This window comes from Sciurus vulgaris (assembly GCF_902686455.1).
Source record: "Sciurus vulgaris genome assembly, chromosome: 3".
Taxonomy (NCBI): Eukaryota; Metazoa; Chordata; class Mammalia; order Rodentia; family Sciuridae; genus Sciurus; species Sciurus vulgaris.
Window position 1 is genome coordinate 35,044,196 of NC_136463.1, and position 27,710 is coordinate 35,071,905.

The 27,710-nt window shown below is 38.2% G+C and overlaps 2 protein-coding genes across 6 annotated transcripts in view; one reads left to right on the top strand and one right to left on the bottom strand.

Annotated features, from left to right (window-relative positions):
• The window catches only part of SKA2 (spindle and kinetochore associated complex subunit 2), a 32,676-nt gene extending 30,829 nt beyond the window's left edge, over positions 1–1,847 (bottom strand). For 2 of the 4 annotated variants that reach the window (XR_013762475.1, XM_079131483.1), the window contains exon 1: positions 1,600–1,847. Coding sequence is in view for 2 of the 4 variants with exons in the window: in XM_079131483.1 (XP_078987609.1) it covers positions 1,600–1,632 (33 nt within the window). In the remaining 2 variants the exon portion in view is untranslated. The remainder of the gene's footprint in view (positions 1–1,599) is intronic. The other 2 variants (XR_013762476.1, XM_079131484.1) reach the window with 2 other exon arrangements.
• Positions 1,848–2,125: 278 nt separating this feature from the next.
• Positions 2,126–27,434, top strand: PRR11 (proline rich 11). Of its 2 annotated transcripts, none has more exons than XM_079131449.1 (10): positions 2,126–2,252; positions 7,752–7,884; positions 10,516–10,672; positions 10,914–11,036; positions 15,668–15,928; positions 18,398–18,496; positions 18,955–19,073; positions 21,513–21,572; positions 21,662–21,758; positions 24,544–27,434. In XM_079131449.1, exons 2-10 carry the CDS (start codon positions 7,757–7,759, stop codon positions 24,610–24,612), a joined length of 1,113 nt encoding a protein of 370 aa, XP_078987575.1. In that variant the 5' UTR covers positions 2,126–2,252; positions 7,752–7,756; the 3' UTR covers positions 24,613–27,434. The 2 variants fall into 2 exon arrangements, with proteins under 2 accessions (XP_078987575.1, XP_078987576.1); XM_079131450.1 differs by lacking the exon at positions 2,126–2,252 and adding an exon at positions 5,520–6,098.
• Positions 27,435–27,710: the final 276 nt, after the last annotated feature.

The following is a 27,710-nucleotide window of genomic DNA, read 5'->3' on the forward strand; positions in this document are numbered from 1 at the left end:
CAAAAAGAAAATTCTTCTTCCCTACTATTTCTCCCTCCACCCTGCTGCTTCCATTCCCCACACTCCCTCCATCAAGAAAATTTGGACGCAAATGTTAAAAAAGTAATTGAAAGCTATAGAATTAAATGTATATATAGGGCTGGGGTTATGGCTCAGTGGTAGAGCACTTGCCTAGCATGTATGAGGCACTGGGTTCAATCCTCAGCACCACATGTAAATAAATAAATAAAATAAAGGTATTGTGTCCATCTACAACTAAAAATATTCTAAAAATAAACAAATAAATAGTGCTTCAATTCCTTAGCAAATCAAATTAAAATAAAAAGATAAATCAAGCCTCACATTTTCTGGGGTAGGAATGGAGGGGGTGTTAGGGTGGTACACAGTATCTTCCAGGATCATCACAGGTTCCTTCCAAGGCAGAAGTTAAGAGACCCAATATTCATCTTGGAAAGAGCAGCCTGGGCACACAGATACCTAAGCCGTAACGCCAGGGAATGGAGGGGAGGAGGAGAACAGACTGAAGCTGGAGAAGGAAGTTTTTTACTTTTGAAATTTTTCTTATTATTTTCTTTAAAAAAAGAAAATAAAACCACAAAAGGAACTCAAAGATGGGTTCTTCCTCCAAGTTCCATATTTTTTAAAGAAGCCAGCCCAATCTGAAAATACTAATAATGCAAGCGAAAAATAAAGACTGAAGACAGAACAAGGGAGTCAAGAAAAAAGCGCGGGCTATCAAGTTGGCAGTCTAAGGATGGGAGGGAGGGAATTAAGGGACAAGTGAGGGCAAACCCCGTAAAGAAAACAAGGAACAGTCCCTGAGCTTGGCGCCCTCCTGTAGGCCACACACCACAGCGTGCTTTCCAGTTCTTCGCCCCCGCCCTCTACTTTCACAGATGAATGGAAGTGGGCAACTCGAGAGCAAGGTGCCTTGCCAGTTCCAATATCGCCGGCTCTCGAGGAAACGAGTCTGTAGTTAGATCCCCATTGCTCCCACCGCTCGCTCACCCAAAGCTTGCATCCTCCAGGCCAAGCACACACAGGGCTAGGGTTCCCTTGGCCGCTAGGAAGTTGGAACGCACGTTTAGCATCCTTTCTCAGACTTTCTCAGTCCGCCTTCGAAAACGTGAACGGTTCAGCCCTAGAGAGATTTCTCCCCGCGCTCCCTTCTCCGGCTCACAGCCCACCCCACCCTCCATCCCCCTTATCTAGGGGTGTGAAAGACCTCCCTCCTTGGGGCATTGATAGACCTTTCCAGTCACATTTTTTTGGGCGGTGGAAATACATAAAACGCTGTTTCCATCAGGCACAGCTCCTTGAGGGGTAGAAAAGTGAAGGCAAGGAACAAGGAATTCCAAGGGCCCCACACCCTCGGCATCTCCCGCCATTTCCCTCACGAGTTTCCCGGATGTAACCCCTTCCCCCCGCGGCGGTTAAGAGATCTGGCGGTGGCGGCTCCCTTTGGTGCAAGAGGAGGGAACTCGAATTTGGCCCAGCCTCCGCTGCCCAGAGTTTCCTGCGACTCCACACTGCGCCCCACCTTCGAGGCCACTGGGGAAAAAATAATTAACCAGTAGGTCTCCTTCACTTTGCACTCACCATCAGTTCGAGCTTATCGACCTCCGCCTCCATGTTGAATAGTTGACATTCCTCAGACCGCGGCGGCGCTTAAGCTGCAAGCCGTACTAGCACTGAGGGTCTCCATTGGACAGCTGTCACTCAATGTTTCGCACTCATTGGCTCCTCTGTTTCACCGGCGCCCGCCCATTGGCAACTGGGTGCCGCCCCTCCGTATGAAACACATTTTTCTGTTGGGTAAAGACACAAAACGCCGCAGGAGGATTGGCTGCAATACATATTTTTTTTCCCATTGGCTGCCCTCTCTACACTACTTTCAATTTCATAGTTAGGGCTCCTCAGAGAAGAGCTTTCGATTGGTGTAATCGGAAGAAGAACCTACCAATTACACGGAAGCTTCCACCGACAATATAGGGGACGCGACACACCTTCTTTCCTCTCCCGCCTTCCCCTTATTCATACTAAGAGCGCCTCATGCCTGATTGGCTGGAGAGTGGTTCTATCTCAGCCAATCACAAGCCAGACTGTTTTCCTACGCTACCAGGAAAGCGAATCGTGGAGAAACCACGTCTACTATTGGTCCCTCCGTGACGAGGATTTAATTTTGAATTTTTCTTTATGGCGTGAAAGAGGCCACTGCCCGGACTCCATCTAATCCCCAGGCTCTTAGACTAGTAAGTGCAGGGACGATTCTCTTTGTTATCTGGGCTCGAGTCTTCCGTAATTGGACTTGTTGTTGCTTGTGTTTTTGTGGTTTAAGGAGGAGGGGACTGACTGGACTTGGAGGGGAGAAGAACCAGGAAAAGGGAGATTTGGGTTTTGGGAAGAGGTGCTCGGCCTGGCTTCATCTGAGCTATACTTCTATTTAATTAACACTCCACAAAATACGTTTCGGAATGAAACATCTGTCTTCCTTTTGCTCGTTCCTTTATATCTTATATCAAAGTGGGTTCACGGGCCAGCAAAATTGTCCTTATTTGATCCCATGTTAGAACTGCAAAGGGCTCACCCAGACTTTCTGAATCAGATTATGAATTGCAATAAGATCCACAATCACCCCCGTGATTCCTATATACGTTAAAGTTTAAGAAGGGGACTGGAGTTGTGGCTCGGTGGTAGAGAGCACTTGCCTTGCATGCGTGAGGCAGTGGGTTTGATTCTCAGCATCGCATATAAATAAATGATTAAAATAAAGGTCCATCAATAACTAAAAAAAAAAAATTTTAAAGTTTGAGAAGGTATATTTCTTGGCTAGAAGTATTACTGTGTTCCTGATACAGTCTTAATACTGTCGAACATTCTGTGAGAGTGTCAATTTTAGTGTATTACTATATGCCAAATACCAGTGCTGAAGGGGACTTGAGAGACCTGCAGTCCCTCTCGAGAAACAAGACAGAAAGTCAAAAAGCAATGCTACTTAACATAAAACGTAAAATTAATATCAGTAAGTGCCAGAAAGAGTGCTGTGGTGTTCAAGATGAACTGTTAGTAGAAACTGAATTGTCTGAAGGCCATTAATGAGGGTGTTCCATAAAATTAGGAAGATGGTAATGAAATGTAACTGTTATTTTGCTACCACAACTTTGGAAGTGCCCTATGACCAAAGAACTTTTCATATCATCTGGTGGAATTTTAATAAAAACAGCATTGCCAACTCCTAGAGAAGATTGTAATTCTTATTTGTGTCTTCCTACTTGAAAAGTTTTGGAGTCATCCTTTAACCATTAAGATACGTTATAATTTGAAGAATGAGAAAATCTCTAACCAATAGATTTCCTGGTATTTAATTGTATTAAAGCATATTCCTTCATTTAAAAAGAACACTTTCTGGCTAACACTTAGAAGGAATGATTTCTTTCATTTATTTATTGAATGAAATATGATTTAATGCCTACTCTAGGTAATAAGGAAACAAAAATGAATAAAATTTATCGGATCCTTAAACAGCTCATGGTCCAGGAGGCAAACATGCAAACAAAAATTACAATGTAATGTAATACATTTTATAGTGAAGTATAAAGTACTATAAAAGCACAAAAGCAATAACATTTCAACCACTATAAATTCATAAGGACAGAAACTATGTTGGTCTTGTTAAGGATTGTATCCCAGTACCTAGCATAGTACCTGATGGATTTTATTTTAATATTTTTATTTTAATTTTTTATTTTTTGGTACTGGAGATTTAACCCAGATGTGCTTTACCACTGAGTCACATCCCCAGCCCTTTTTATTTTTTATATAGAGACAATTTGCTTAGAGCCTTGCAAAATTTCTGAGGCTGGGTTTGAACTTGTGATCCTCCTGCCTCAGCCTTCTGAGTCACTAATTTACAGGTATGGGCCACCGTGCCTGGCTACCTGATGGATTTTCAACACTCCACGAATATCTATAAGATAAAAGTAACAGAAGTCTTGAAAACTAGGTTTAAGATGACTTGGAAGAGGATACCCCAAACGAGGGGAAAGGTTGGTCACATTATAGAAAGTATTTGGTGTTTGGTATACCAAAGTACAACTGCTTGTCACTAGAAGAAATGAGGCTGCAAAGCGCTAAGTTGTGAACAGCTTTGAAAGATGTGCTAAGGAATATATATATATATATGTTTGTGTGTGTGCAGTACTAGGGATCAAACCCAGGACCTTCCACCTGCTAAGGAAGCACCCTACTACTGAGCAATACCCCCAGTCCCTAGAATTGTTAAAGAAAAAAATCTTTCAGTTATATAAAACACAGTGAGGAAGACTTTTTTTCAGGACCATTGCATAGGGACCACTCCAGTGGGATCTCTCTCTCTCTCTTCTTTCTCCTCCCCTCTCTCCTCTCTACTCTGTCCCTGGGATTTTGCAGTGAGGAGAAAGAGTTTGGGCCCAACTCCAAATACAACATAGGCAAATGTAACTTATAGACAAGGAACAAGGTTAGTGGATGGGAAATTACTAAGAGGAAACAGAGGTGAGGGGGATTTGGCCTGAACAGACCAAATAAGATTCATGCTAAAGACAGACCAGGATGATCAGAGAGGCCTGTGATAGAGGAAGATAAGGATGCTTATAATGCTTTTGTTGTTTCTTGGGGGGGGGGGGGGCTGATTTGACAGAGTTTTTTGCTAAAAACTAAAACTAAATTTTGTAAGTAAAAGATGGGTTTAGGAGTCAAGCTTGGGAAGCCTGATTGAAGTATGATCCAGCAAAGAAACTTTGTCAGAATCAATCCACCAAGTGTAGCTAGAAAGTCTTTTTAAAGTCTGTTTTCAGAACTGGGATGTAGCATATGTAAGACTCTGGGTTTGATCCCCAGCACCACCACCAGAAAAAAAAAAAAAAATGTAAAGTCTATTTCCATAATTTAAATATTGGTACGATACGATAGGGAAAAAAGGACAAGAGGTTGGTTCTGTCCTTTTTGATCCCTAACAAAATACATAAAGCTAAGAAAATGGGGAAGGGTTTGGGAGAGGCAGATAGAATCCAAGGAAATGAAAGGTACCATGGAGGTCTCAAGATTCTGGGGATCCCAACAGTGGACTCTGGGCCTTAGATAGTTTCCAATGACATGTTCCCATAAAAGGTACTAGACATGGATCTGATGAGATTTAACCTCCCCCATCCCTCAGACAAATACAAAATTACTACTTTCTGGGAGGATGTCTTAAATATCTTCATTCAAAATATCTTTGTACACCTCAGGATATAGATCAGTGGTAGAGCTCTTGCCTAGCATGCTCATAGCTCTGGATTCAATCCCCAGCCTGGAAAAAGAAAAAAAAAAAGTGTGTGTGTGTGTGTGTGTGTGTGTGTGTGTGTGTGTGTGTGTGTGCGCGTGTGTGTTGTTCTGTGATTCTTTATTTTGAATTTTAAAAAAACATCAGTTCTTTAAACATCTCTTTTATTTATTAATCCCTGCTAAGTCTTCTATTGTTATTTCAACAGGGAGGAAAAAAGTGATATAATAAAGGTGAAGTCACTGATCATGGTGACACACACCTGTAATCCCAGCCACTTGGGAGCCTGAGGCAGCAGGATCCAAAATTCAAGGCCAACTTCAAGAACTTAAGGAGACCCTGTCTCAAAATAAAAAATTTTAAAAGGGGCTGGAGATGTAACTCAGTGGCAAAGCACCCCGAGTTCAAGCCTACTACCACAAAAATATGTAAATAAGTGAAAAAGAAGCCAGTCAACTATGTTTTTTCTCAAACCTCTAAGAAAATTAAGAAAAACACTCTGTTAATTTGGGGCCTGGCAATTAGTCCAGCAAGATACTGTCAAGACTCCTCCTTCAAGAAGGGCTATTGATTCATCACCCTTTGCCATTAGGGATAGCCTCTGTAAATCCAAAGCTGTTGCAACCAAAGCATTTCTTGGTTTTTACAATCCACAGCAGGGTGGGAGGAGGTTCTTCAGCCAGTGGAATCTGAGAGCAGAGCAAGTGCAGAGCTGCATACCAAGTGCTGAAAGGTTACTGAGTGAACAGAACTGGAATGAATGTGTATTTTAAAGGCTGATTGTTCCTATTCAAATGTAAGTTTGAAGGGAAGGAGGCCCAGGCCTTGAGACAATTTTCCTTTCTGCTACTTGAATAACAACATCTTTGTTCCTCAGGTAGCAACAGATCAAACTTGCTCAGATTTAATTAATTTTCTTCAGTAAAGAATATGGATAAAAATATAAATATGCTAGATGATATTTTAAATGCTTCAGAATAAATTGTTTTAAAAACACTTGTGTCTTAGATTTGGGATAATTGTTATTTCATTATATATAGACTGTTTAAGCTACTGTAACATCATAGGCTGCTAGAAAAAATAGGGTCTTTGAAGATTTACAAATCCAGGCTTTATATTTTATTCATTAACATTGGGCATATCATCTAATCTTTCTAATCATCAGTTTATTCCTGTATAAAATGGTAATAAAAATCCTCTTTGTCAGGGATACTTTGCAGGATAGTGAAGATTAACTCAGAATATGTATGCAAGGGTGCCAAAAAGTCAAGGGACATTCAATTAAGTTAATGTTTCCCCCTCAGTCCAACTCTGACTAAGATCATAGTGGATGTGCAGTAAATGCTGCAGGTAAAGAAACATATTCTTTGAATGTGCAGCTATACTCCGACTATAGGCATTTACTCTGTTAAAAAGAAAAGGTACACGAAGATCAGCAAAAGAAATATAGAAAACAATATATGACCAAAGTCAAAGTCTCTCCAGATATAGCCTTTCTTTGTTCCTTTTTTTTCTCCCAGTGCTGGGGATTAAACCCAGAATCTCACATGTGGTTGGCAAGTGCTTCACTACCAAGTTACATCCCTAGGCATTGTTATCTTATTTGGAAACAGGGTCTTGCTAAATTGCCCATGCTGTCCTCAAACTTGAAATCCTCCTCCCTCGGCCTCCAGGAGAGATGGAATTTTAGGTATATACCACCACTCCCAGCTATAATTTATTTATTAACCAAGAGGTAGGAGAGAAAAGAAAGAAAAGTCTGTATGGACACAACAGTTAACACTGATTAAAGTTCCTTTCATGCTTTTCTGTTTGGTTTTTGGGGGAAGTGGCCAGACCTGGTTTGTTGGATCGAGTCAGGCCCTGAGCCTAGACAAAAATAAGAATTACAGTCTTCTCTAGGAGTTGGCAATGCTGTTTTTGTTAAAATTCCACCAGATGATATGAAAAGTTCTTTGGTCATAGGGCACTTCCAAAGTTGTGGTAGCAAAATAACAGTTACATTTCATTACCATCTTCCTAATTTTATGGAACACCCTCATTAATGGCCTTCAGACAATTCAGTTTCTACTAACAGTTCATCTTGAACACCACAGCACTCTTTCTGGCACTTACTGATATTAATTTTACGTTTTATGTTAAGTAGCATTGCTTTTTGACTTTCTGTCTTGTTTCTCGAGAGGGACTGCAGGTCTCTCAAGTCCCCTTCAGCACTGGTATTTGGCATATAGTAATAAGGGCACACTAAAATTGACACTCTCACAGAATGTTCGACAGTATTAAGACTGTATCAGGAACACAGTAATACTTCTAGCCAAGAAATATACCTTCTCAAACTTTTTTTACTACTGTAGTAGTAATTCATGGAACTATATATTTAAGGTTTGTGTGCTTTCTATATGTGTATGTTATTCTTCAATAAAAAATGTTTTTAAAAATTTCTCTGCAGAAATTATGCCCAAGTTCAAACAACGAAGAAGAAAGCTAAAAGCCAAAGCCAAAAGGTTATTAAAAAAAAAAGAAGCCTCTCACTCCCAGTCCAAGCTACCTATACCGACCACTCCACTACCCTCACCAGAAAGGTAAGACATAATGTGGAACAGAGAAAATATTAGAGACATCTGATTGGTTTAGGGTAAAGGTATCAGATTTAGCAAATAAAAATATAGACTCTGAAGTCATATTTAAATTGCAGTTTGAACATTGAATAATTTTTGGTAAAAGTGTGTCCCATGTAATATCTAGAATTTAATTTTATTAAGTTATTCATCCTTCACCTAAAATTAAATTAAAATTTAACTGGACATCCTGAATTTTGCATGGCAACCATAGTCACACTTTCAAATGAAGTGAGAATCGAAAGGAATTATAATCAAATGCACAGTAACTATATTCTCTTTTCCAGATGAACTAAGTGATGAAAGGGGGACACAGAACTAGAATTTAAATCTTAGTTTTGGTAAAGTTTGATCATTTATTTTCTGGAACTCACAAGTTAAATGTCCTCTTGAAAGAAAATCTGAGTTCTAGGAATTTTAGGATACTATTTTTCACAGTAACTTATATATTATAAGTTATACTCTTTGTTGTCCTGGCTCTCTTTTATTTTATTTTTGGTAGTTCTGGGAATTCAACCCAAAGCCTTGCAAATGCACACTTTCTACCACAGAAGTTACACCCCCGGTTCTATACCTTTTTTTATAGAAGATTTTTTTTAAAGCAGACCTTCATAAAGCAGTAACATCAATGATACCATCTTTGACTCTTTTTTATCTCTCCTGAATATTGGAAATCTCCTGACTCATTTTTCTATTTCTGTTCTTGTCCCTACTGCTATGCATGTTCAATACAGAGGCTGGCTTGGGCCTGTTAAAATTATGTCATGTTGCTTCTCCAATGAAAGTAAGAATTTTCTCCAATTTATTTTTTTCTATTTGTTAAGAAATTATTTTTCAATTGTTATTATAGAATAGTCAACTATGTAATTTTTAAATGCATATAATTAAGCTGATTAAATATTAATGTCAATAGTCAAATGTATTTTTTTGCATTATGAATCTGAATGACTTTTATTTTTATAATGAAAATTTTATCTGTATTGCTAACTTGAACTTGTCTATTCCATTAAAATTTTACTAAGCTAGCTGGGTACAGTGGTGCATGCCTGTAATCCCAGTGACTCAGGAGGCTGAGTCAAGAGGATCACAAGTTCAAGGCCAGCCTCAGCAATTTAGCCAGTCCCTAAACAACTTAGCAAGACCCTGTCTTAAAATAAAGAAGGGCTGGGGATGTTGCTTAGTGATAAAGCACCCCTGGATTCAAGCCCTAGCACAGGAAAAAAAAAAAAAAAAAGAGGAAGGAAAGAATTTACTAAGATATACCTTGAGTTTTACAATTTATGTTTTAGATACAACACTAAAGGTATAAACATGAAAGAAAACTCTCCAATATCTTACTTTCTCAGAGTAAAAATTAAAATCTGTTGTATGACTCATATTGTTTATGTGTTCTGATTCTGACCTTATTTCCCAATCCCTTCACCCTCAGTCTGTCTACTCTAGTCATTCTGGCCTCCTTGCTATTCCTCAAACACTTCAGGTGAGCTTCTACCTCAGGGCCTTTGCACTGTTGCCTTTCTCTGTATCACTGTTCTCTCAGGTATTTGATTGCTAGCTTCCTGACTTTATTTTTTTCCCCGAAAGTCTCCTTCTCACTAAGATTGTCACTGACTTTTCCACCTCAAACTTTACCCCACCCATCATTTCACATTTCCCTCTCTTGCTTTATCTTGTCTCAGCATTTTTTTCACCAACAACCTATGTTTATTAATTATTTGTTTTCTTGCTTATTTATTTTTACATTTCTTCTGCCATGACACATAAACTCCATGAGAGCAGAGTTTTTCATAGTAATTTTTTTTTTTTTTTTTTCTTTTTTGCAGTGCTGGGGATTGAACCCAGGGCCTTGTTCTTGCAAGGCGAGCCCTCTACCAACTGACCTACATCCCCAACCCTCCAGAGTTTTTTTTTTTTTTTTTAATAGACCTTTATTTTATTCAATTATTTATATGTGGTGCTGAGACTCGAACCCAGTGCCTCACACATGCCAGGCGAACACTCTACCACTGAGCCACAACCCCAGCCCCGCTCCAGAGTTTTTAATCTATACTGTTCATTACTGATTCTCTGGTGACTAGAATACAGTAAATAGTGAACACATAGTGCATGAGTGAATCCCTAAATTCAAGAATGTAATGAAAAGTTTGGCTGCAGAAAGCCCCTGCTCCAAAGTCACATTACAAAACTTGCTTCTTGAGGCTAGGAGTGTAGCTCAGTGGTAGAGTGCATACTTAGTATTCACGAGTCCCTGGGTTCAATTCCCAGTGCCAAAAAAATAAATAAGATAAAAATAAATAGCTGGGCATGGTGGCACAGACTTGTAATTCCAGTGGCTCCGGAGGCTGAGGCAGGAGGATCTCAAATTCAAAGCCAGCCTCAACAAAAGCAAGGTGCTAAGCCATTCAGTGAGACCCTATCTCTAAATGAAATACAAAATAGGGCTGGAGATGTGGCTCAGTGGTCGAGTGCACCTGAGTTCAATCCCCCGTACCAAAAATAAATAAATAAAACCAGTTTCTTGTTTAATTAGAGGCTATTATTCCAACTTAAGGGTTTTTGATTTTTTGTATGTTTGTTTGATTGTTTTTCTTGCAGAGTGGTTATTTCTTCAACAGATATACCCATTCCACATAGTAGAAACTGGCTAAGACCATCTTGGAACTTCAAGCTTCCCAACATCAAAGATGCAATAAACCTTTGGAAAAATAGTGTGTGGTCTATATACAGCTGGTGCCAGAACTGTGTAGCCCAGGTATGGGTTTGACATACCTGTTTTCAGCAGTATGATTTTTTGACACACTTGGTGTTTGAATTCATATGTGTATGTGCTTAGGTCAGCTCAACACTCAGATGAGGCTCAAATAAGATGAATTTATGGGGGTCATGATTCCTCTGCTTCTGTATGACATAAGTCAAACAACTTTCTGTTTTCTTTTTTCTCCTCTTTATTATATTGCTCATAAGATTCAGGCTTGTTTACTTATGAATTTCAGGGTCTAGAAGTATTGAAAGATACCATCTTTCCATCCCGAATCTGCCACCAAGAACTTAATAGTCTAAAACAACAGTTTTGCAGTTTGGAGAGCAAATTATGCAAGCTCCAAGAAACACTGCAGGTTGGTATTGTCAAATAAAGACAAATTCAGAATTAGGTAAGGAGGGATTTTATGTCTTTGTGATTTTAGTCTTTATGAAAAGACTATTGTAATAAGGGAAATGCTCTGATCATGAGATCTATAATTATCTCAAACATCAGGCAGAAAGAGCCTAACAGGGTACTATTACTAAGGAAGATGACAAGAATGTATATTGGGAGGCAATTAGTAGTCTCTGCCACACACACAAAACAAATACAAAATAAACTTCAATGAGTAACATTTTTACCCTATTAGATGGGCAAAACAAATAAGAAAACCAAAATGGCAGCAGATGCAGTGGTACACACCTATACTCCCCGTGACTCAGGAGACTGAGGCAGAAGGATCACAAGTTTGAGGTCAGCCTCAGCAACTTAGTGGAGCCCTAAGTAATTAAGCAAGACCCTGTCTCAAAATATAAATAAAAATCTGGTGATGTAGCTCAGTGGTAAAGCTCCCTGGATTCAATCTTTACTACCAAAAGACAAAAACAAAAGGGTTGGAGGAATAGGTTCTCTTTTATATTGTTGAAAAGAGCATGAATTAATAAAACCTCTAGGGCTATAACTGAAGACTATAAAATTAAGAAAAAAACTTATCCACTCATCTAACCACGTTCTATACATTTGTACAAAGTTATTTACTGATTTGTGATTTGAAGTTGCAAAAAATTGATAAATAAACTAATAATCAAGCAATATGGGGTTCCTTAAATAAATTATAGCCCATTTATGCAATGAAATACTATGTAGCTGTTAAAAAAAATGAAGTCGTTTCAAATGAACTAGTGAGTTACGATCTTAAGAATACATCATCAGGAGGCTGAGGCAGAAGGATTACAAATTCAAAGCCAATCTCAGCAATTTAACAAGACTCCCAACAACTTGGTGAAACTGATCTGAAAAAATATATAAAGGACTAGGGATGTAGCTCAATGCTAAAGTGCCCCTGGGTTCAATTCCCGATATCAAAAAAACAGAGAGAAAGAGAGAACATCAGTGGAGTTGGACATGGTGGCACATGCCTGTAAACACAGCTACTTTGGAGGCTGAGGCAGGAGGTTCATACATTCAAGGTCAGCCAAGGCAACTTATTGAGACCCTGTCTCAAAAAATAAATAAATAAATAAAAAGGACTGAGGCTGTTGCTCAGTGACAGTGTCCCTGAGTTCAACTCATACTAAGGGGAAGAAAAAAGAATATGGCATTACAATTGGGAATGTAACTTAGTGGCAGAGCACTTGCCTAGCATGCATGTACCCCAGGTTTAATCCCAAGTATCCTCTTCCCCATACACACAAAGAATACATTAAAGTAAATGTAGAAGTATATGCAGAACAGTGTTCTTCCAGGTATGATTACAATATACATACTTTTTTGGTGGGGCATGGTAGCAAATACCTTTAGTTCCAGCAGCTAAGGAAGGCCAGGGCAGCTTGAACCTAGGAGTTCAAGGCCAGCCTGGTCAATATAGTGTGACCACCCTCTCAAAAAATAAATAATGAAAAAAGTTAAAATTAATCAAAATGTCCTTATAAAATATATGCTTAATCATACATGGAAGCATGTACGTATGAATTATTGTGCAGACAATATATATCGACTTTTATGCCTATACATATATGTAAAGAATGCTTCTGGACTGGGATATAGCTCAATTGTTGAGTGCTAACCTAGCATGTGTGAGGTCCTGCTTTTGACCCAGCGGAAAACAAATTATACACTCAAATTAAGATAATCTGAAGTTTAATATAAGGTATGAACAGGACATAGAAAAACACAAAGGATTATATAGTATTCGGAGGCTTGCAAAAGCAGAGTTTCCTTCCCACTCTGGAAGAAGTGGGAGGAGTAAGAGTTTATCAGAACTTGGAGACACCAAAGGGCTTTTGGCAGGAGCAGAAGTTTCCCGAGAGACCCAAGCAGCCTACAGAGAGCCCGTGTAGAACCCCCCTTTCCTATTCTGATTTCTAGATACAAAGCTAGATGAGGGGCTGGAGAGATAGCTCAGTCGGTAGAGTGCTTGCCTTGTAAGCACAAGGCCCTGGGTTTGATCCCCAGCACCCAAAAAAAAAAAAAAAAAAAAAGCTAGATGACCAGGGAGACCTGAGATGTGATCTGTATTGTAAAGTCTCTCAGGTCCCAGGGAAAGTGAAGGAGCAAGTAGAAAATCATTCCACCCCATTATGCAGGAAATTGGAATGGTTTGTCTTTGTGGAGGGATGTTTTGGTTAGCTGGAGTCAAAGATAGAAAGGACCTTTCTTTTTTACTGTATACTCTTGCATCTTCTGAGTTTTGTGCCCTGTGTATGTAACACCTATTCAATAACCAATGTGGGGCTGGGGAGATAGCTCAGTTGGTAGAGCGCTTGCCTTGTAAGCACAAGGCCCTGGGGTTCGATCCCCAGCACCGCGCAAAAAAATAAAATAAAATAACCAATGTGGAAAAGAACTTCTAAAAGATAAAATAAAATTAATTGGTCAATTGAACTTTTAGTTCTAGAAGTTACTTTGTTGTTTTGAATTCCTCTGATTTTACAACTTCATTATCAGAGCAGTTTGCTTCTGGTGATTAGGATGGGATGTAGTTCAGACTTTTTTTTTTAATTTTATTTTAATTTTCTTTTTCCTCACTGTGGAAATCCTCACTAGGGATCTAAACCAAGGTCTTGTGCATGCTGAGCAAACTATCATTTAGCTACATCACAAATCTCTCTTATAAATACTCAAAGTGGTTTTGAATTTCCTGACTGAGGCATGCAGGAAAAATAAACTATAAATGTTCATCCCAACTCCCCAAGTGACACCTCTCTTGTCAGTGATTCAATATTGTGTCCATTGATCTGGACAGAAGTTTCTGGGATTCTACTTCTGCTCCCCAGAATTTGTACCTCAAGGTGAACTAGCCAAAGGAGGGAAAGGCAAAATTTCCTCATCTATAACATGAGAATGATACAATTTGTAAGGAGCTAAGTAGATGGTAACTTCCAAAAGGATATGTTTGGGTTCTAATTCCCAGAATCTATAAATATTGCCTGATTTGGGAAAAAGGATTTTGAGATGAGATATTCCTGAATTATTTGGGTGGACTCTAAATCTAATAAGTGTCCTTGAAAGAGAGACACACAGGAGAATTCACACAGACCAGCAGGTACACTGTGAGCACAGAGATCAGACTATTGAAGTGACAAGCCAAGGAATGTCAACAACTACCTTTAACTGAAAGAGGCAAGTAAGGGGTTCTTTAGAGCTTTGAGAGGGAGCATAGCCCTTTTTGGTATATTATTTAGAGACAGGTCTCACTGAGTTGCTTAGGGCCTTGCTAAATTGCTGAGGCTGGCTTTGAACCTGAGATCCTCCTGCCTCAACCTCCCAAGCCTCTGGGATTACAAGGCATGCACCACCACGCCCAGCTCAGCTGACACTTTGGTTTCAGACTCCCAGCCTGCAGCATTGTGTAAGAACATAAGAATTTGATTGTTTTAAGTCACCGAATTTGTGATAATTTGTAGTAGCCACCAAAAATTACTAGGCCACCTTATTTAATAGGGTCATTGTTATTTGTTTGCTAGGGTTACCATAACAAAATAACACAGATGGTTTATACAACAGAAATTTGTTTTCTCACAGTTCTGAAAGCAAGTCTGAGATCAAGGAGTCAGCAAGATTTTCTTCTGAAGAGCCTCCATTGGCTTACAGATGGCCACCTCTCACTGTTCTCACATTTTCTCTGAGTACATCTCAGCTGTCATTTCCTTTTGTTATAAGAATACCTGTTATATTGGATTAAGGTTCACTCTAATGGTCTCATTTTTATTTCCACCACCTCTTTTTTTCTTTTTTAATTTTTCATTTGTTCTTTTTTAGTTATACATGACAGGAGTGTATTTTGACATATCATATATACATGGACTATAAATTCCCATTTTTTGTGGTTGTGCGTGATGTGGAGTTACACGGGTCTGATCTAGTATTCATATATGAACATAGGAAAGTTATGTTCATTCTACTGTTTTTCTCATTCCCATCCCCCCCACCACCACCTTTTTAAAGGTCATATCTCCAAATGACCACAAATCACTAATGTGGTACTAGATGTTAAGACATCAACATGAATTTTGGGACATAATTCAGCCCAGAACAGTCATGTTCCAGCTTTTTACCCTTTTTACCAGTACTTTGAATGTACTATATTCTTGACTGATTAAGTATTTTCCTCTCTGGGATAAACTTTTCCCCCAGCCCTCATCTCCCTCCATCTAGTAGGTCTTAATTCATTCTTTGGTGACTAAATTTCACTCCCCAAGACAATCTTAGAGCACACTTCATTGCTCTTCCTTGAAGTGTTATTTTATGTGGTTTTAAGTGTCTGTGTATATTTAATGTCTATCTTCAAGGTCACAGACAGGGCTCACACTGTACGCAGTGCCTGGCATGTATCACATACAAAATGAATGAAGAAGGTTGTGACAATTAAGTGAGAAACTATTTTGAAGCACATGGTACACTGAGAAAGCATTCATTACATGTTAGCTATTATTTTGATGACTTTCTGCCACAAGAATCAAATTAATGTATTATTCACTTACCAAATGTAATGTCTTCTTCCAGATCATCTCAGAAAATTCTTGTCCAAGCTGTGGTCAAACGTGTTACAGGAGTGGTAAACTTACAAACATGCCTGCCCATGCTGTAATCACCCCTGGAGAATCACCAGCTATACCACCTCCCACACCACAGCAGCCAGCCAGCCAGCCTCCTCCACCTCCTCCTCCACCGCCTCCACCTCCTCCTCCTCCTCCTCTACCTCCTCCTCCACCACCAGTAGCACCTTTGCTGCTCAGAAAATCTGGCCTCACTCAAGCACTTCAGGTAGGAAATAATCTATTAATGGTGAGTTTTGGTCAACTTGTAATATAGGAGTAAACTCAAGTGGCCTTTTAAGGCTGAACTTAATGCTTAAACTGGAAGACTATGTTTTGTTCTGACTCCATATCTTCACTATGTTAAATATTTTGTTTGTTTGTTTGTTTGTTTTGGAGACTTGGTCTGACTGTGTTGCCCAAACTGGTCTGGAATTTATGGACTCAAGGAATTCTGCCTCTAGCCTTCTGAGTAGCTGAGACTACCCACCACCACACCAGCTAATGACCTTGTTTTTGAAAACACTGTCCCTTGGGCTGGAGATGTACTGAGTGAGGGTGTTGGGGGACCAAAAAACAAAACAAAAAACTGCTGTCCCCAGAGAACTTTCAGAAGCTATATTTAGAAATGAAAATAATAATCCCACCTACTAGGGAGGCTGAGAAAAGGGGATAACAAGTTAGAGGACAGCCTAGAGAATTCAAAAAGACCCTGTCTCAAAATAGAATAAAAGGGCTGAAGATTCAGCTCAGAAGTATAGCACCTGATTTAACCCCCGGTACCACCAAAAAAAGGCACTTTTTTCTTTTTTAAAAGCATAAATCGGGGTTGGGGTTGTGGCTCAGTGGTAGAGTGCTTGCTAGCATGTGTGAGGAAGTGAGTTCTATCCTCAGCACCACATAAGAACAAATAAATAAAATAAAGGTTCGTAGACAACCACAACTAAAAAATATTTAAAAAAAAAAAAAAAAAGGATAACTGAATGAAACCCTGTAACATAGGAGATGCCTGTGGACTTCTCAGCATATCTTTTTTTTTTTTTTTCAGCATATCTTTTTAACCAAAGGGAAAAACCTCCCTAGTTAACCAAATTATGAACAGAAGATTTTTAGGGAGTAAAATCAGAACTAAAGGAGTTGGTGAATTTTATTTCCTTTTGGTACTAGGGATTGAAATCAGGAGTGCTTTACCACTGAGCTGCATCCCCAACCCTTTTTTAAATTTTTAATTTTGAAACAGGGGCTGGCTAAGTTGCTCAGGGCCTTGCTAAATTGCTGAGACTGAACCCAGAATTTGTGATCCACCTACCTTAGCCTCCCAAGGACCTGGGATTACAGGTGTGTGCTGCCCTGTGCCTGGCGAGTTGGTGAATTTTAATGTTAATGTCATTAGGCTGGAGAACCATTCTTCATCATCATTACTTTATCTATGAAGGAGCCCAGAATATATGTCAATTGCTAAAATAGGCATGACCCTGTTTTTTCATTTTTGTTTTTCCAGTACTAGGGATTGAACCCAATTTCTCACATGCTAGGAAAGTACTGGGGTATAACCCCAACCTTTTTATTATTTTATTTATATAAATATATAAAAATATTTATATTATGCATAAATTTGTGTGTGTGTGTGTGTGTGTGTGTGTGTGTGTGTGTGTGTGTGTGTGTGCATGTTTTTTGGTATTGGGGATTAAAAGCCAGGGGCTGAGGCTGGCCTTGAACTTATACTTCTACTGAGTCACTGAGATTATAGAGGTATACCACCATGCCCAGCTGACTATATTTTCTTGTCAATGAAAATCAAATCATCATCTTTCTAAGTAATTCAGGCAAAACTTCACTTTATCTGAGTAACTCCTCAACTCCTATCTTATTATAATGACTCTTGTGGGAGGGAATATGCATTATTGTAGGGAACGAAACCATCTCTTATCTACTATCAAAACTTTTTTATCCCCCTTCAGTACTGTGGTACTGGAGATTGAACTCAGAGACGTTCTACTGCTGAGCTACATCCCCAGCCCTTTTTCTTTTTTTAGTTGTAGATGGACACAATACCATTATTTTATTTATTTATTTTTATGTGGTGCTGAGGATCGAACTCAGTGCCTCACATGTGCTAAGCAAGCACTCCCCCCAGTCCCAGCCCTTTTTAAAAATTATTTTATTTTGAGACAAGGTATCACAAATTGCCAAGACTGATCTCAAACTTGTGATCCTGCTGTCTCAGACTCCAGAAAAGCTGGAATTATACACCACCACATCTGGCTAATACCTTACATTTCTATGATATTTTTCAAATTAGCATCCTGGAGTATTGAAAATGGAATCATTCTTGCTTGAGTGGAAATAATTTGATGGGTTCCTAAGGTAAATGAGAGTTAACCTGTAACTCTTTTTTGTTGTTGTTGGTACTGGGAATTGAACTCGGGGTCACTTTACCTTTGAGCTACATTCTCAGCCCTTATGACTTGTTTATTTATTTTGAAACAGGGTCTCAGTAAGTTGTTTAGGGACCTGCTAACTTGCTGAGGTTGGCCTCAAACTTGCAATCCCTCTGTCTCAGCCTTCAGAGTTGCTGGAAATATAGATGTGCACTATCATGCTGGGCTTAGCTCTGAATCTTTGAAATCTGGATTTGAATTTACATTTCACCAGATGTCCTCATTCTAATTTGAATTCCGTTTTCATATATTTAAAGACTGGACCACTAAAAAAAGATGGACCCTTGCAGATAACAGTTAAAGATCTTCTGACTGTGAAATTAAAGAAGACACAGAATATGGATGAAAGGAAGAAGGTAAGGTAGCATTGACCATGACCATATACATGGACTTTCTCCTTTCAATCTGGTTGTCCCTTTATGGAAAATAATCATATGCCTTATCTGAGAAGTTATTCCAAATTAAATATGTGATTTTTCATTTTAGTAGATTTGGATCTCCTGACCAAAATGTATAATCTCATAATTATATTTAATTAGGTAGTTTTATCACCAGCCATTGATCTGAAGAAGTAAAGACATACTTTGAAGCTTTGGAATAAACGAGTAGTGGATATGTCTTAAACATTCCTTGGCACTCAGACAAGTGGTGTTTAAGCATGTTTACATTTTGAATTACATTTTAAAGTGTGTATTTAATCTCCATTTGTGTACAGTGTGTCAAAATGCATCCTACTGTCATATAGAACTAATTAAAACAAATTTTAAAATGAAAAATAATATGTATTTAATAATGTCTCATTTTATGATTAAAGCTTGTACCATCACCGAAGGCACAGGCAAGGAATCCACTGGTTACTGTTTCTGACTTGCAGCGTGTTACCCTGAAATCGAACTCCAAAGCATTATCAACTCGAATTACAAATGTCCTAATGTAAGGAACTACACAGCATTATACTCTATGGCTACTTAAAGTGATTTTTTTTTTTGCAGGGGGAAAGGCACTGGGGATTAAACCCAGGGGAACCCAGCTACATCCTCAACCCTTTTTGTGGGGGTGAGTGCCAGGGATTGAACTCAGGGGCACTCAACTTCTGAGCCACATCCCAGCCCTATTTTCTATTTTATTTAGAGACAGGGTCTTACTGGATTGCTTAGCACCTCACTTTTGCTGAGGCTGGCTTTAAACTCTCAATCCTCTTGCCTCAGTCTCCTGAGCCACTGGGATTACAAGCATGTGCCACCATGCCCAGCCTCCTCAACCCTTTTTTTATTTTGAGACAGGGACTTACTAAGTTGCTTGGCCTCGCTAAATTGCTAAGACTGATCTTGAACTTGCAATCCTCCTGTTTCAGCCTCCTGAGTCACTGGAATTAAGGTGTGCGCAACCACTCCTGACTTAAAAGTGATTTTTTTTTTTTTTTTTTGCCAATTTCTAACTTTAAAAGTTATATATGCTTATTGTAGAAAAATTGAAATCTATAGGAAAGTTTAAAAATGAAAACAAAATCACCTAGGTAATTCAGGCAAAACTTCACTTTGAGTAAGTCTTTCAACTCCTGTTTTATTAATAAATTAATAATCCTATCATTAGAAATAACTGCTATTAACATGTTAATATACTGTTTTATCATTCTAGTCCTTTTTTTTTTCTGGGTATACACTACTCTATTGCCTCCATTTCAAGATACCATTACAAGATATATCATTCATTTAATAACAGACTTGGGGAGCTGGGGATACAGCTCAGTTGTAGAGCACTTGCATATCTTGTGTTAAGTTCTGGGTTCAGTCCCAGAAAAAGAAGTACTATCAAAAAATTTTAAAATAACCTGATTTCAGAGATAATAAAATATAAAAACTAGCATATCTAGAATCAAGAAAACAGGGAACACACACCTGCAGTCCTACCAACTCAAGAGGCTGAGACAGGATTGCAAGTTTGAGATCAGCATCAGCAATTTAGGGAGACCCATGTCTCAAAAAAAAAAAAAAAAATCGACTGGGTGTGTGGCTCAGTGGTTAAGTGCCCTGGTACCAAAAAAAGAAAACAGGGATGGGTATGTGTACTGAATGTAATCATATTGTGGATGTATTTACAACTTTTCCAATTTAAGATGTGATAGTATAAAAAAAAGTAACCTAGGGTCTAGGGATGTAGCTTACTGATAGAGCCCTTGCCTTGCATGTGCAAGGCCCTGGGTTCAATCCCCATTACCACAAAAACAAATAATAATAAAAATTAGCTTAAAACATCATTTTGATTTCTTCAATTATATGTAGCTCGTTATATGTAAATTTCATACATAAAATTCTGTTTTAAGACATTTAGGTTGTCTGTAACATTATTTGCTTTGTTTTGTTTTGTTCTTTGGTCGGTATTGGGGATTGAACGAACCCAGGGCCTCCTGCATGCTGAGCAAGCACTTTATCACTCAGTTACTTCTCCACTCCTTTTTATTTTTTTTCATTTTGAGATAAGGTTTTTCTAAGTTGCCTAGGCTGGCCTCAAACTTGTGATTCACCTGCCTCAGCCTCCCAAGTATCAGGGATTATAGGTATACATCACCATTTTTGGCTATGATTTTTAATTTCTGTAACTCTTCAGTGAGCATTTTTGTCCAAAATTTGTATGCATAGTTGAATTTTTCCCTAGGATGACTTCTTACAGATGTAATTACTAAGTCAAGAAGTATTACTGGTAACTGGGTATATAGCTCAGTGATAGAACTTTTGCCTAGTATGCCTAGTATGAGGATCTGGGTTCAAACCTCAGCACCAAAAAAAAAAAAAAAAAAAAAAAAGTATTACATATTAAAATGGCTATATGCTATCATCTCACACTCCCATCAACATATACTGCTGTTTTGTTTTATGGCACTGGGGATTAAAAAAAAAAAAAATGGGCTGCTCTTTAAATTGTCCAGGTGGGCCTTGAACTTTCTATCTTCCTGTCTCAGTCTCCCAAGTGGCTGGGATTACAGGTATGTGCCACCACACCCAATTCTACTGCTGGGGTGTTTTTTTGTTTTGGGTTTTTGTTGTTGTTGTTTTTGCTTTTTGCTTTTTTGGTACCAGGGACTGATCCCAGGGGTGCTTTACCACTCAGACATATTCCCAGTCCTTTTTCTTTTTTGTTTTGAAACAGGGTCTCACTAAGTTGCTGAGGCTGACCTTGAACTTGGCGATCCTCCTGCCTCAGTTTTCTGAGTTGCTGGGATTACAGGAGTGTGCCACTACATCCAGCTCTATTGCTGTTTTTTAATGCAGAAATAGAACTCCTTTCTATGTTGCCTATAAAAATGACTTCTTTGATTTAGGAAAAGTAATAAAATCTGGCAAGTTCTAATGTTTTATATCTTTATTTTGTCAGTACGCCTGGTAAAAGCCAGATAGATCTGCGGAAACTGCTTAGAAAAGTTGACGTGGAGAGGTAATCTTTTCTTCTATCTTTATGCTTTCTAAATCCATTTGAAAAGTGTACATAAAGCACAGCTCCTAATATTTTCAATACCTTTGTAGGAGCCCAGGTGGAACCCCTCTAACCAATAAAGAAAATATGGAAACAGGAACTGGACTGACCCCAGTGATGACCCGTGCCTTGAGGAGAAAGTTTCAGGTAAGCCTTTAAGAAAAAAAGAACAAGGGATGAGGCAGGTGGGGCTATACTATGCTCAGTGGTAGAGTGCTTGCCTATCACGCATGAGGCCCTCCGTTCAACCCCAGCACTAATAATCGTAATCGTATTTATAATTAATTTAGAATCACAATCTAAAGTACCTTTGAACCTTTCTTTTCTTTCTTTTTTATTATTTCTTTTTTGTAGTGATAGGAATACAACTCAGGGCTTTGAGCATGCTAGGCAGGTGCTATACTACTAAGTTACATCCCCAACCCTAAAGTAATGATAATTTTTATGGTACCTTATGCTTTGTAACACACTTTAATATTTAGTCTTCATAAAAATTTTTCAGGATGAAAATAAAAAAATTCTGTGAGATATAGCTAGGTTTATCATTTCCACTTTGTCAATGAATGCCTGATTGTATCAGTTCTTTACTAAGTATTTATTAGGTACTGCCTATATGCCAAGCACTGTACTGGAGTACTGGGGCAATAGGATAAGCAAAAGCCAATACCGATTCACTGTCTTGGAGTTTTTAGTTTAGTGAGAAAAAATAGACATTAATCAAATAATCCCATGTTGACATAATTATGTGCAACAGTTAAGTATCGTGAAGGAAAGGATCAAGGTTCTATGGGAACCTTAGAAGTTCTTGATCTAGTTTGGATGATCTAGGAAGGAGTACTTTAGGAAGTGATGATGCTTGAGGTTAGAATTGAAGGATGCAGAGTTATTAACCAGGAAGGGGTGGGCTCACCATTAATGTCAGAGAGGAGAAAAGTTCACACTCAAAGAACAGCATGCGTATGGGTCCCATGGATAATAGGATCATGTCCTATCCAAGGAAGTGAAAAGTGACCAGTGTGGCTGTAACATAGGGAAAGAGTCTGACATTGGCAAAAGACAAGAATGGAGATATAGATGGGCATCACACCATGCAGGGTTGACAGCTTTCATCCTTATCACTTGCATGTATGACCCACACACCAAAATAAAGACAAACAAAAGAAGCAGTGCCTTGGCTAGGGATACAGCTCATTGGTAGAGTGCTTGATTAGTGTGCATGAGGCCCTGGTTTGATTTCAAGCACCACATACACAGAAAAAGAATCAGTGCCTTCTGTGAGATAATTGTTATAAAAGAGTTTATTCTGTAATACTTTATCATAATGAATTGGTAAAAATTCCAATTTGGTAAAAATAAAGTCTGTAAACATTTTAATAATTGGATTAAATATAAAAACTAAACGTTTATAAGTTACTTTTTTTGTTGTTGTTTTTTTTTTTTTTTGGTACTGGGGATTGAACCCAGGGGTATTTTACCACCAAGCTATATCCCTAGCCGTTTTTATTTTTTATTTTGAGACAGGTTCTTGCTAAGTTGCTTTATGGCCTTGCTAAGTGCTCAAACTGGTCTGGAACTTGCATTCCTCCTGCCTTAGCCTCCCAAGTCACTGAGATTACAGGTGTGCACCATTGTGCCCAGCTACAAGTTATTTTTAATAGGAGCAAATCTGGCAATGGGTTTTCCTCTTGCTAATCAATTTAGTTATTCTGGGCATTCTATGGCCTTCTTTGGAAATGTGGCCCACATTCCTTTCTCCATTTAGAGCATCCAGTAAAGGTCTACCCCCTATCACAGCATTCCTTGGTGACATCAAAAATTATGAGGGGAAGCTGGGCACAGTGGTGCATGCCTATAATCCCAACAACTTGGGAAGCTGAGGCAGGAGGATCACAAGTTCAAAGCCAGCCTCAGCAACTTAGCAAGGCCCTAAGCAATTCAGTGAGACCCTGACTATAAAAAGTCTGGGGATGTGACTCAGTAGTTAAGTATCCCTGGGTTCAATCCCTGGTACCAAAAAACATTATGAATAAGTTATACTCCATGTATTTATACTATGTCAAAATACACTCTACTGTCATATGTATCTAAAAAGAACAAATAAAAAATTATAAAAAGAAAAATTTAAGAAATAATACATTAGAAGGGGAAGGGGCAAAGGGAAAAGGTCTTAGCCCCTTCCTTTCTCTCTTTAGTTATGAGATGCTTCTTGCTGCCTTACCCCATAACTAGTCCAATATGTTGGGAACTATCAAAACAAAAATATAATAATAAACTCATCTATTAGGCAACAACAACAAAATCACAGAGAAGACATATGCTACATGTTGTGCTACCAAAAATCCACTTAGTAGGAAGATGCCTGGTAAATATTGCTGTAAAACATAATGACTTTTCCTACCCAGCCCTTAGACTCCATTTTCCTTTAACTCTGAAGCAACTCTCAGTTATGTTTTGCTTTTTGACTGCCAGTAACAATAATTGGATCACAGTGGCTTAATCAAATAAGGATTTGTTTTTCTTCATATTCCTTTGGGAAGTAGGAAGTCCACACTTAATTCAGCAGATTCCTTGTATCAACCCTCCTCCTCAGTCCTTAATGTGTGGTTTTTATCCTTGTGGTTCAGAATGGCTATACCTCCTAGAGCCTCATGTCCACATTCCATGAGAAGAGGAAAGGCTAAGGTTAGAAAGGTGTGTTAGCTAAGCTGTCCTCATTTCTTTGGAGAGATCTTATCCAGGAACTTCTGGTTTTATGTCAAAAAACCAGGAAAGATGGTTTTTAGAATCTGGATATAATGCTGCCCTACAACAACAACAACAAACAAATGAAACAACAACAATGAAACAGGGTTCTGTTAACAAGGAAGAAGAGTTGTGTGGGCCACCAGAACATAATTCACATTATAACTGGAATTTTTTTTTTTTTAAATAGCTGGCTCACCCTAGAAGCCCAACTCAAACTCTGCCACTTTCTACAAGCAACTTTGATGAGCAAAATTGATGCCAACTCTGCCTGATTCCATGTGGTGATCCATAAAATATACAGATAAAATCATCCAAATCTTTTTAATGTAATCAAGTATGTATAAATATACTAATATAATCCCATTTGAAGAGTCAGAGTATGTATGGAGACTATACATACTGTGATATAAAGTATTTGGATATTTTCTAGTTTGCATGATGGTAAGAGAACCTGATGGGAAAATGCAATCTTCAAAGTGGTGTTTATCCTGCAATTTAGGTTAGAGAGGTTGTTCACATTTAACTAGTTGACTCTAGTTTATACTGTAGTTGTAGCTATAACATTGAGAAAATAAGTATGGTTCTTGTTCATCCTGTTTATCTGTGGTAACTGAAAAATATTTTAGCCTGTAAGGTTCATGCATTTGTTGCTACAAAACTAATCCATAAAGAAAACCTTCTAGATTTTCTTTCTGTCTTCCTTTTTTTTTTTTTTTTTTTTTGTACCAGGGCTTGAAGGAGGGGTGCTTAACCACTGAGCCACGTCCCCAGTTCTTTTTATTTTCTGTTTTTAGACAAGCTTCACTAAATTGCTAAGACTGGTCTCAAACTTGAAATCCCCCTGCCTCAACCTTCCAAGCCACTAGGATTATAGGCGTGTACCACTGCGCCTGGCTCTAGATTTTATTTCTACAGATATAAAATAGACCATCTCCCATCGAAAGGCAACTATTTTCCAAAAGAATTTGAAGCAAAATGCCTAATGTGACCTTAAATATTAGAATATATCACCAGGCTTTGTAGCACACACCTGTAATCCTAGCAGTTTGGGAAGCTGATGTAGGAGGATTGAAGTTTGAGGTCAGCCTCAGCAATTTACCAAGATCCTCTTTCTCAAAAAAAAAAATCAAAAAAAAAAAAAAAAAAATCAAAAGGCTGGGGATGTAGCCCAGTGGTAAAGCACCCCTGGGTTTAATCCCCAGTTAAAAAAAAAAAAATCATTTATAGCACCTTAGGTAGGAAGTTCTAGCTGACTCACAGAAGTCTAAGGTATTCCTTGTTTTTGTCTTTTTTTCTTAGTGCTAAAGATTGAACCCAGCATCTTAACGCGTTAAGCACGTTCTCTACCACTGAGCTACATCCCCAGACCTTACATTCCTTACTTTTATATCTGCTGTCTGCATATGTATATAACTAAATAAAAATTTCATGAAAACTTCAACATATAAGAAAAAGAAAAAAACCTTCAGTATGAACCTTCAGTTTCCCACAATACCCTGCAAAGGATTCTCTGATGTTCCTGTTCCTGGTTCCCTGTTCTCCCTAGCTTGTGTATTCAATAATAATAATAATGCACATCTCACTGTTTGAGGGATCCCCCCCTTTCTTTCCAATCTAGAGTTGTCAGATTTAGCAAAGAGGAATGCAAGAAACTCTGGGTTGGGGATTAGTTCAGAAGTAGAGTGGTTACCTAACAATCAGGTGAGGCCCTGGGTTCAACCCCCATACCATAAAAACATATAAACATATAAGACACCCATTTAAACTTGAATTTTGGATAAACAACAAATAACTTTTAAATATAAATATGTCCCATTAAATAATAAATAATACATACATTTTTAAATTGGGTGCTGGGGATTGAACCCAGAGCATGCTAAGCATATACTTTAGCTTTGAGCCATCCTCTCAGCCCCTGAAATAATTTTTTTAGTATAAGTATGTACCAGATATTGACTGGGACATATTTATACTTAAAAGAGAAGTGTAGCTCAGTGGTAGAGCATGAGCACATGGTCCTGGGTTCGATCCACAGCACTGAAAAACAAAACATTGTTTTTGTTTTTTGGGGTTTTTTTGTTTTTTTATTCATCATTTATCTAAAATTCAAATTTAACTGAGCATCTTATATTTTACTTAGCACTCTTATAAGTCGTTCCCTTGCAAAGTCGTAGAATATTTTTGGGAGTCCCCAGTTTGCCAGACATGTCTGCTTAGCAGTGAACTACTAGAGCTTCAGCCAGGATTCCCATCACATATGTGCTAAATATTGCAGAAGAAGGGGAATTCCCATTATGGTTGGTTTGACTAAAGGTTTAGGATTAGATTTTTTTGTTTTCCCCCGGTTCTGGGGATCAAACCCAGGGTCTTGTGCATGCTGAGCAAGCACTCTATGCTGAGCTACATCCTCAGCCCCAGGAGTACCTCTGATGCTGATATCCTCCTCTGTAGATCCTCATCTAGGAAACAAGGATTTCAGATCTTTTCTGAGCTTTCTAGTCTGACAGGAATCAGCTATGGAAAAGATATCCTTGAAATATCCTTGAATTAGCTTAGGCTAGAAAGATAATTTAACAATTCCCTAGAAATGCCTCTATTTCCACTGAAAAATATTGCTTTGAAATGCCAAATAAGAATGTTAGAAAGTCATCAGACCGGAAAGCTAACCTGGGGACAATTTTTAGCACATTTATAAATTAAAAAATAGTCAAGAGATAGCTACTTCTAGTAAAAGTTTTTTGTTTTTGTTTTGTTTTTTTGTATTGGGGATTGAACTCAGGGTGATTTACCACTGAGCTACATCCTTAGTCATTTTTTTAAAAATTTTTTATTTTAAATATTTTATTTTAAGACATGGTCTTGCTGAGTTGCTGAGACTAGCCTTAAACTTGAGATCCTCCTCCCTTAGCCTTCCAAGAGTAACATTTTTTTAAAAAATTTTTTTCTAAATGTGTTAGTGATTTTTATATTGTATAAGAATAAAACAAGGGCTGGGGTTGTGACTCAGTGGTAGAGCTTTTGCCTAGCACATGTGAGGCCCTGGGTTTGATACTCAGCACCTCAAAATAAATAAATAAATAAATAGTTTTGTGTCTATCTACAACTAAAAAAATATTTTAAAAAGAATAAAGAAAATGATGACTGAGAAAAAAGTAGCTGAGTATTTGTTAACACCATATTTTATGTAGCACTTAAGTTTATAGTACTAATAAACTACTGTATACTGTATTAGTGTATCTAAGTGATTTGATTATTCTTGTGGGATAAAAGTTCATAAGAAAAATGCATTGGAAATCAATAAACATTTGTAAAGCTGCTATTGTCATTGTACCAGTATTAAAATATGCGCAATGT

Coding starts and splice junctions, on each gene's coding strand:
- PRR11 (XM_079131449.1), top strand. CDS start 7,757: ATGCCCAAGTTCAAACAACGAAGAAGAAAGCTAAAAGCCAAAGCCAAA. Junction 7,885..10,515: donor CCACTACCCTCACCAGAAAG/GTAAGACATAAT, acceptor TTTTTCTTGCAG/AGTGGTTATTTCTTCAACAG. Junction 21,759..24,543: donor CCTTGAGGAGAAAGTTTCAG/GTAAGCCTTTAA, acceptor TTTTTTAAATAG/CTGGCTCACCCTAGAAGCCC.